Source organism: Musca vetustissima, unplaced genomic scaffold (genome assembly GCF_032173495.1).
Source record: "Musca vetustissima isolate MV318-11 ecotype Yass unplaced genomic scaffold, APGP_CSIRO_Mvet_v1 utg248397, whole genome shotgun sequence".
Classification (NCBI taxonomy): domain Eukaryota; kingdom Metazoa; phylum Arthropoda; class Insecta; order Diptera; family Muscidae; genus Musca; species Musca vetustissima.
Genome location: NW_026889715.1, coordinates 2,894 through 12,970, shown reverse-complemented (window position 1 = coordinate 12,970; position 10,077 = coordinate 2,894). Strand labels below are relative to the sequence as shown.

Below are 10,077 nucleotides of genomic sequence, written 5' to 3'. Positions count from 1 at the left end.
TATATATCGACTTTATATCGTTTTTGATTGCCATTTAGTTCTGCAAACTAATTTTATTCCATAAATGTATGTTTTACATTTAGTAAGTTCATATTATTTGAGAGTTTCCCTTGAAGCTTAAGTCTTCTTGAATAAAAGTTTGTGTCAACATTTAAAAAATTAATCCATAAGTACATAACTCCTAAGACAAAGTGGAACTGTTTAAATAAACTTTAAATCTCTGTAAAGATGAAATTTTCTTGGTATTACGGCTGCTAAGTGATAATCCCTTAAACAAAGAAATGCTTTAAGGGGACCCCCCCATTCTCGGGGTCAATTTTATTTTATTTTTTTTTTAATTAAATTCGAATTTACACTAATTCAAAAATGTCCCTACAAAATTTCAAGTGAAAATCTCAATAACACTTGAATATATAGCCGATTTATTGTGTCAGCATCAAGTGACGGCTAAAGGGCTTCTCAAACTTTAAACGCATTTTTCTCTTTTGCGAATGACGGGCACGATAACTCAAAAACTAATAACCCAATCGATTCCAAATTTTTACACATTTCTTTAGTAGTTTGTAGCTCTCGTATGAACTAGGATAAAGTCAATCGGTGAAAATCTTCCTTATTTTTTAACTTGGTTTTTGGTAAAAAATCGGCGATTTTCCAAAAATATTTTTTCAAAGGTCCGCCATTTGGTTCATTTTATAGCGAAGTCAATAATCCTAGTTCATACGGGATCCAGACATGTACTCTTTCTAACACCGTTGAATTTTCGAGAATGGGAGGGGTTCCCTTTAAGGATTACTTTAGTTTTTGGTATAAATTCTTTGAAGTGTTCCTGGAAAAAAGACAATAAAAAACTATTTGTTTATTGCTGTTGTTAAGTAAATGTCTTTTATTTGAATTGTTTGTTGAATTCTTTTGATATTTTTTACCTATAAAATAACCAATTAACTTAAAATACATATGTATGATTGTATGTAATTCTATAGCGAAGTGCTGTGTTAGATAAATGCGTCTAAATGAAGTTTTTAATGAAAATTAGTTTTTTTTTTGTTTCAAAGCAATACGAGGAATAAGAGTTTTTTGTTGTTCATATGCATACCTTACACTTTTCCAATAAAATAAACATTCCATTTTCCCTTCACATAAATCAGTATGGTGGACCCATAGTAAGTAGTAATAACAATAAGCAGTAAATTATATTATCGATAATAATAAAAAAACTATTCATAAAGGTTAAACTAAACTAAAAGAGATAAGTAATTTTTTCAATACAATCTAAGGGGTTGGGGGAGAGATAGACGGGCAAGCATTATATTAGCTTAAAGAATAGCACTGCTACATAAATGGGGAGATCTACTCCACTGAACGATAGCCATTGCGTTGAGATAGAACCGAATCGGGATTTTTTAATTCCATGGCTAGCTTATAGCCAAGCTCGGGGCGGCGATCTCGGCCCTCAGCCATTGCCTTGACCTGGAAATGGAAATAAATATATCGTTATTTGCTTGTTGGGGATTTTGATGAGCTTTACCCTTACCTCAGTTGAGTGGACGATGACACCATGATTACTTATCACCTTTTCCTTGGTGTGTTCAATGTCATGGAAATCTGTGCCACGGCAGCAGTCATCAATCAAAATAGTTCTGTAACCCACAGAAAGAGCATCAACAGCAGTGGCACCTAGCAAGAACATGAGTACTTCTTTGAATATATGTTGACAGAGGAAGTGGTATGTTTCGAACTTACCCACACAAACATCATAGGCCAAACCACATACATAAATATCCGTTGCTCCCTTCATTTTCAGCTGGGCATTCAATGTGGTATCAGAGAGTTTCTTATTGTCCCAAAACACCGAATATGAATCAACCTCCGGATTTGTACCCTTATAGATTTTAATGCCATGTTCAACCACCTTCAAGTCTTTGTGCAATTCAGCACCCCACGAATCCTGAACACAGTGACGCGGCCACAAACGCTGCTTCATTGGTGGTGGACCAGCAAATATGACGGTATCAAAGACTTGGGCCGAATCTGCATCAATCTGTTTAGGAGTAAATAATTTAGATACAATTTTCTAATAATCCCTAATCATACTTACGGGAGAGTTTTCGTCTAGTGGCCGCATTTTAACATTATCAATAAAGGAAACATGATCACTGGGATGCCAATCCAAGGAATAGAATACAGCATCAAAATCCACGGTATCCAAGAGATTGTTGGTGGGTTCCAGGATCTGAAAGAATACAATTTTGAAAAAAAAATGATTAATATTGTTAAGATGTCTGTCCGAAAAATAGCTTAAAAATCTTCACATGTTCGCCAAAAATATTAATAAAAAATGAAATAAAGTTAGTAGCCTCATCCTAAAAGTATGCAACATATGTTTGAAATTTTTACTCAACACTAGAGAGGTGACATCTGCGCGACTATTCTTCTCGACAACATAAATTTTCCTGCTATAGTGATTATCCACACAACAAATCTGTATCTCAAAGTTTCCTATTCGAATTTCATCAACAAAAATCATCATCACTCCAAAAAAACAACGACGAATGCCATTCACACATATCCAACACGTATCCACAATGTCCTGACTGTGCATGAGGGAAAACATATATATGCGTGAATGTATGTATGAATGAAGTCTCCTGTATAAGGAAAAAAGTGCTCTCTTGAAAACATCTTCGGAAATGTGAAATATGAACTTTGACAAATTTTTATTAAAATATCCATCCCAAAACGAGAAAAAAGTCTTTATGAGAGTGTATGTGTGTGGTCGCTGTAACTGTCTGACTGTTGTTTTGTGTCTGAATATGTGCAGTCGTTGTCGTTGGAATATCCAACAACAACACATTCTGTAATACAAACGGATGTGTTGTAAGTAAAGCATATCCGTTTCCGTATAATACAAACTCACAGTAAAAGAAACGACAGCCAGAACGATGACAGCGTATCAAGTAACGAATGATACAAAAAAAAACATGAATGAACATGCAATCCAAACAAAAATTTCCGAAAAGTGGCACAATGTTGTTTGTCTGTGTCTTTAAGTAATGAAAAGAAGAATTAATGCCAAGAATTGGAGTGATAGGGGATGATGTACCGGAAAAACGTAGGTGGTATTTACAGAAGTAAGGTCCCCCCATTAACTCTCAAACTCTACAAGCGAACACAGCAAGAGAGTTGCACTGGCTCTCTACTATCTGCGTCTATATGACAAAAATGTCCCAGATCAGTTCAGAGATCTGCACAATAAAATGAAACGTGATAAAATGAGAACCAAAATGGTGAACGCAATGGACACCCAAAGATGTTAGACTTTTCCAGACGACCTTTGACGAAATACAGTCGAATTCGGTTAAGCTAAAACGGCTAATTTCACAAAAATTTTTTCTCTTAAGCAGGATTTTTAATTAAGAGAACTTCGAATAAGCGAAAGTCGTTGCGCTTAGACGAAATTTTCAATCAATATCTGAAAAATCGTGATATTTATAAATCATATTATAAAATGAATTGAATCAGAACCTATTTTTTTGTTGACATTAGGTTGGATGGTTGGAAAAATGTGCAATATAATTTTAGGGCTGCACATAAAAATTTTAATGAATTTCGTCGCCCTTACAAAAATTATATTTTTTCTCTTAAACGGTACTTGTTTCATAAATATTTGTGTTTTTCAACAAAAAAGTCTTCCTCTTATACAGATTTTCAATTAACCGGTTTTTATTTTGAGCGAAGTAAAGGGTTTGGATATACATCCCAAATATTAGTTAAAAATTTTTAGTTTCAATTAACCAATTTTTTCGATAAACCGGTGTTCGCTTATCCGAATTCGACTGTAGTTCAGTTTTAGCATTTTTTGACATTGTCTAAACATTCGATTTTGTCAAACTAATTTTTGTATGTTAATTGTTATGAACATATAAAATAGAGTTCTTGAATGTTTAATTTTTGAACTATATGGGTTCTGTGATAATATAATTGCCTCCACATCTTCCAGATCTTGTCCCCAAATCTCAAAAGAATGCTTGATTGGAAGAAACTTTCGCTAACTGAAGAGGTGATCATCAGAACTAAGGTCTATTTGAAAAAAATACTAATCGTAGTAAGAGGGCTACTATATGTTTTTGAACTTATAATGACAACTCGGATATAAAACATCAAAAAGTATTCGGGCTCATAGGAAAATGCAATGATTTATCACCTATGGCAATTTTTTAGGCGTAGTATTAAAAATTTCTTTGCGCCAATTGATACGACCCTTCTTTTGAAGAGTGAATTTCAAATCAAAGTATGTAATAAGAGTAGATTAAATCATATTTTTACAAAGACCTTACCGTTGTAGACTTTAGTTTTTTCTAGGTCCTTTGACGCCTGGAGTTTTCTAGAATTATATCTTACGAACTTATATTTTCGTATGATATAATTCTGAAAAACTCCATTTATTTAAGAATCATAGAATTATGGCTGTTCTCCCATATTCAAAAGACGCGTTTGTCCATCAGCAGAATCACGGCATGGCGTCAATAATAAAGAGGGACTTTATTGAAGCATCAATTTTTAATTAAAGTTTTTAAAATATGTTTTGTTTATTTTTATAACCTACACTAGAGTTGGGTAGTTCCGGAACGAACTACTTCATTAGAACTATTCCGAGAAAGGAACGATCGGAACTAGTTCCAGCTCTGTAATTAATATAGTTCATTTTTATGATCTCGTTCCTTTTTGATCTCGTTCTTTTGCCTTTTCCTTATTTTCTCGTTCTTTTTTCTGACCTCGTTCCTTTATTCCCACATTTTTCATTCGTTCGTATTTCAAATTGTGTAAAAAGTTAAATTTTATTTTTTTGTTTTATATAGGGGAGAGGGGGGCACCTTTGAACAGCGCTCATAAAATCTTGGTTTAATATTTTTCCGACCCGCAACCACATTTTTGTATATGGCAATCTTGTTCTCTATATGCGTAAACCACTTTGGCTTGCTTTTTCAGTTGTCGAAAAATTGTGCATGGGTGACCATGTTTTCTCAGTGTCATTGTAAACTTTTATTCATTTGGTTGTAAGGGCGCAGGAAGAATTCTGTGATAGTTTTCTTTCGTCGAAAAATTTTTTTGCATTCCAACAATCATTTCAAACATAACTAATGTAATTTCGTGCATACATATTTATTACAAAAAAAAATTATTTTAAATTTACGTAAAATGGCATGGGTGGGGCACCTTTGAACATGCCCATTAAACTCGAGTAAAAAAATGAGTTTTTAACTTTTGGCTTCGATTTCTCAAAATTTCAAATGGGTTAATAAGATTACGAAATTTACAGTATTTTTCACCATATTAATTTTTGTTTTTAAGTCATTTCATGTTTTAATAACTTTTGATCTAAATTTTTTAAATTTTGAGCATATTTTATATATTTTTTAATGAATTAATGCATTTCTGATATGTATGAATAAAATACATACATATTTGAACATAAACACTGTAAAAAACCATGGCGTTCAAAAATGCCAACCTCTGTTCAAAGCTGCTGGGGGGGGCAGTTTTAAACACTTTGAGTTCGTCCATTAAAACAGTAATAAAGTATATTTATCAAGCTTATAGTATGTCATATGTATATTCATTTTAAAGGTTACATATGTACCTATTAGTTAAAATTTATAAGAAAGCAAAAATTATAAAATAAAAAATTTTATAAGGCTTGTAAGCAAAAAGTGTTCAAAGGTGCCCCCCTCTCCATTATATTTTTTTTTATTTATAAAAAAAAATATTTTGTGCTTATCGTCCTGCAGTTGAATTCTTTTGCTTCATTTAATTTTTTTTCAATTTTTGAATTTATTAACAAATCGGAACTACGTGAGCAAAAAAAAAAACAAAAAGAACGATGAAAGAGAAAGATTCAAAGGAACTATGTAAGAGTCGGAACTATATGGAGCAAAGGAACTATAAACAGCAAAGGAACTATATGGAGCAAAGGAACTATATGGATCAAAGGAACTATATGGAGCAAATGAACTATAAATGAAAAAAAACGAAAAAAAGGATGAAAGAGAGAGATTCAAAAGAACTATGTAGGAGTCGGAACTATATGAAGCAAAGGAACTATATGGAATAAAGGAATTATATGGAGCAAAGGTACTATATGGATCAAAGGAACTATATGGAGCAAAGGAACTATAGGAAAAAAGGAAAAAACAAAAAGAACGATGAGAGAGAGATTCAAAGAAACTATGTAGGAGTCAGAACTATAAGAAGCAAAGGAACTCTATGAAATAAATGAACTATATGGAGCAAAGGAACTACATTAAGGAACTAGTTCCTTTTAAAAAAATGAACGAGAAAGATCGATCCGCTAAGTGAACAAGATTGCCCAACTCTACCCTACACAACTATGTTGTCAGGGTATTAAAGCTTTGTGCAGCCCCAAGAGCTTTCTATACGCTGCGAAATATTGGTCATAGACCCACCTTTAAGCATACAAATCGTCATATCTCGACTAGCTGAGTCGATCTAGACATGTGTGTCCGTCCCTCTGCCCATTATAAATTGTAAACTCGATGCAGGCCACAGTTATGGACCAATCTTCACGTAGGATGGGCTCTAGCCAATGATGACCCCTAAGAATAAGCATGCCTGTTTTTGATAAAGATCGATCAATATATATAGCGGGTAAAATGAACTGACTTTTGTTAGAAAAATTACAAAATTTGTATTTTATATATACGCTATAGAATACAAATTTTGTAATTTTTTTATCCCTGAAGGACATATAACCGAGAAGTTGATAGTATATCCAAGAGGAGTGGTTGACCTTTAAATTGATACCATTTATATTTCTGTATGTAATCGGATGTGGATGTTATACGTAAATATCTACAGGTGCTCAGGTATGCAGATATTACTTAGTAACCCATTACCACACTAGAGGGCGGGAATATAGTACTCATCGATTTGAAATTTTCATAAGGTTCCAGTTATGGTCAAGGGCAACGCCTATAATTGATGGTGATGATCAGATAATAATTTTGGGATAAAGTGGGCCCAAATCTTAATTTTGTGTCAAAATTATAAGCGGAACAACACAACCCAACGTGAAGGGAATATGGACTGTTCTTGATATTAGTAATATTCGGAAAAGGTAATTAAAAGTGTTGTTGACCTCTAATCGGACAAGAGGGTCAACTATCACGAAATACTGCCCAGGCTCGTAATAAACATCCACAGAAAGATAAAGTTCCGTGGTAGTTGTGTAGGGTATCTTATAGTCGGCCCCATCCGACTATACTGCTCCGCTCACTGATTTAAAACCCTACACAACTATTTTATCAGGGTATTATATCTTTGTGCGGTCCCAAGAGTTTTTAACGCCGCGAAATATTGTTCCTAGACCCACCTATAGTATACCAGTCATATCACCAACCGTGCGTCTGTCCATTATAACTTATAAACACGATAATTGTGGTATAGTCATGGACCAATCTTCACGAAACTTTGCATTTCGGACCAAGAAGTTTATTTTTGTTTGTTTTTCTGACCGCTTTAGAGACCACAATTATGACCCGAACATTACGAAATTTTACATGTTGAAAGGCATTTAACTAAAGAACAATCATGACTCTTTTCTCTCTTTTTCATAATTGATCTATATCTAGCGGGTCAAATTAAACCAGAATTTTATGTAAAAAAAACAACATTTGAATATTATGGGCTTAGTGTTCTCTCCGAGCAAATTTAATTAGGAAAAGATGCCAGATTAAGACAGAAGAACAGTTGGCCTAATCAGTTAACAGATTGCAAATATGACAACATATTGTGCAGTCTTGGAATATAAATTCGTACAAAGTTCAGTGGTACTTGTGTAGGAACTTTATAGAACTCTTTGCTCCCCAACTCATAATTCGCAAATAATCAAAAAGTACTCACTTTAACTCCTATATAAAACAATAATCCCTTCAGACTCCCTTTCAGCTCGACTCTAAGAACTCAGCTCGACTCTAAGAACACCCCATTTATAAAGAGACTCTATGAAACCAAAATCTTCGAACGTCCTTTAAAAAATTGTTATCGCTTCTTCAACTTGTCTAAAAATACTCATCGAAGAGCGTCTTTATCCTTTAGAATCCAAATACAGCCACTTCGGTTGAAAAATACTTCTAGGGCCTTTAAAACTCCCAAGATTATTTGAATTGCTAACTTCGGCGTTTGTGGAGTCTCCAATGAGCAAAAGTTAAATTGTGGTATAGCCGCTTTAAGAAATGTCGTTGGATCACGCCAAAAGCCGAATAACTATGAGAATGGTTGTTAATATCGTTCTGCTCTGACCCATAAAACGTGCGGCAGTGAAGATTGTTTTAAAATTGCAAAAATTTTAATTTTGGGCATCGACCAAGACCTCATAACATCAATCAAGACCTCATAAAATATCATAACTGTTGACTAATCATGGGTGTAGGGCTATGACGTTAAAACAAAAGCACAATCATCTCAATGAAAACGTTCAGAAGAGCAAAAACCAAAAACCGTACGTCAAGTTGGGTCAGATGTGTTTTCTTAGACTGCAGTTGCGAAGTGCATCATAAACTCTTGCAACAATGTCATATAGTAGTCGATATTCCCTTCAGCGTTTTTAAGATTTAACTATGAAAACACTAATTTATAAAAGCAAACGCGTATACCGAGTCATACGCGTTTGCCACAGAAATCTATTATAAGTATTCATTAGGATTACAGTCTGTAGTTTTTTGTCATAAAACACTATTTTGTCATAAAACCAATTTAAATGGCAGCCCCCATACTATGGAACCCCCCAATATGGAGATATTTGACACGCTTTTCAATCAAATTGGCTCTATATGGGTATTTTTGGTTCTTATAACGGTATCACCATATCTCCTCACTAAAAATTATTATTTACCTAAGACGGTATTTTGAGAATTTTGGACACGTCTTTCAATCGAATTTGACAGTAATTTGGTATTTTGTATTCTCATTGGCTGTCAAATCTTACTACCAAAAATATCAATATTGATCTCCGTTTTATTATAGCCACATATAACGGTAGTCCCACTATTAGATATTAAGAGAATTTCAATCATCACTTTCCCACCTATTTTTCGGTATGTTGAAGGTCCTATCTGTCATAGTTTTCCTTATTTTTAGTTATTTCAATATAGCTTCATAGCCTCATAGAGTGTTAGCCTGATATCATATGTCAAAGTTAAAAGTTTTTTTTTTGCTTTATTTTTGTAGAACTTTATTTTTTGTATAACGGTGATTACCTATATTCTCAACAACAAACCATAGGAAAAACTGGGCCTTTTTTCCATTGTATTATTTTCCTCAAAAAATAAAAAAAATCCTTTTTCGTCTTTTTCTTAATAAAAAGGAAGACAATATGGTACATAACATTACGGCAGTCTTACTTTTCCTTAGTTATTTTAACACAGAAAAAAAACGACAGAGACAATACTGAAAAAAGAGAATTGATATCAACTTACCTCGTGCCCCTTTTGCTGTGCACTGCAATTACTTATATCCAAGGAACCACTTATAAAGTCATTTTGTACATCAACAATCAAAAATGCGTTAACAGGACGAACGATCTGCAAAATACGAAGAAAAAAAAGAAACGAAACGGAACAAAATTACTTCACATTGTATTCGAGAGTTTTGGGATTATTTTACTGCTTATAACTGGCAAACTGACTAAGGGACTGACTCTGCCTGGTTTGGCTGGCTATCCATCATAAACTTTCTGATATCATTTCGTACATCAGCAACGTTTAACTACAACAATAAAACTCCAAGAAAACTTGGCAACAAAAAAAGAAAGAAAAGGAAATAACTTATAACGGCTATAACAATGAATGAAGTCAGGTTGGAGAAGGTAACCTGAACGAAGCCACCCAGCCACCCACCTTCCAGAAACTTGCAAAACTACCATATACCGGTGACATATAGATATCCAAATATCTGAGTGATGACGATATCATGGCAGTCATTCAAACTTCAAAACTTGGCAGCAGCAGCATCAATCTCATCACAATCATCATCATCTTCAGCGTCGTCGTCATTGTTATTCAT

At 33.8% G+C, this 10,077-nt stretch overlaps 1 protein-coding gene across 1 annotated transcript; it reads right to left on the bottom strand.

Annotated features, from left to right (window-relative positions):
* Window positions 1–1,336: 1,336 nt before the first annotated feature.
* Window positions 1,337–9,614, bottom strand: LOC133337352 (nicotinamidase-like; the record flags this gene model as incomplete). The annotated part of the gene is made up of 5 exons (XM_061545582.1): window positions 1,337–1,467; window positions 1,532–1,674; window positions 1,741–2,038; window positions 2,096–2,230; window positions 9,492–9,614. Coding segments are annotated over 5 exons (819 nt in total), but the record flags the coding sequence as incomplete, so codon positions are not given.
* Between the last annotated feature and the right edge of the window lie 463 nt (window positions 9,615–10,077).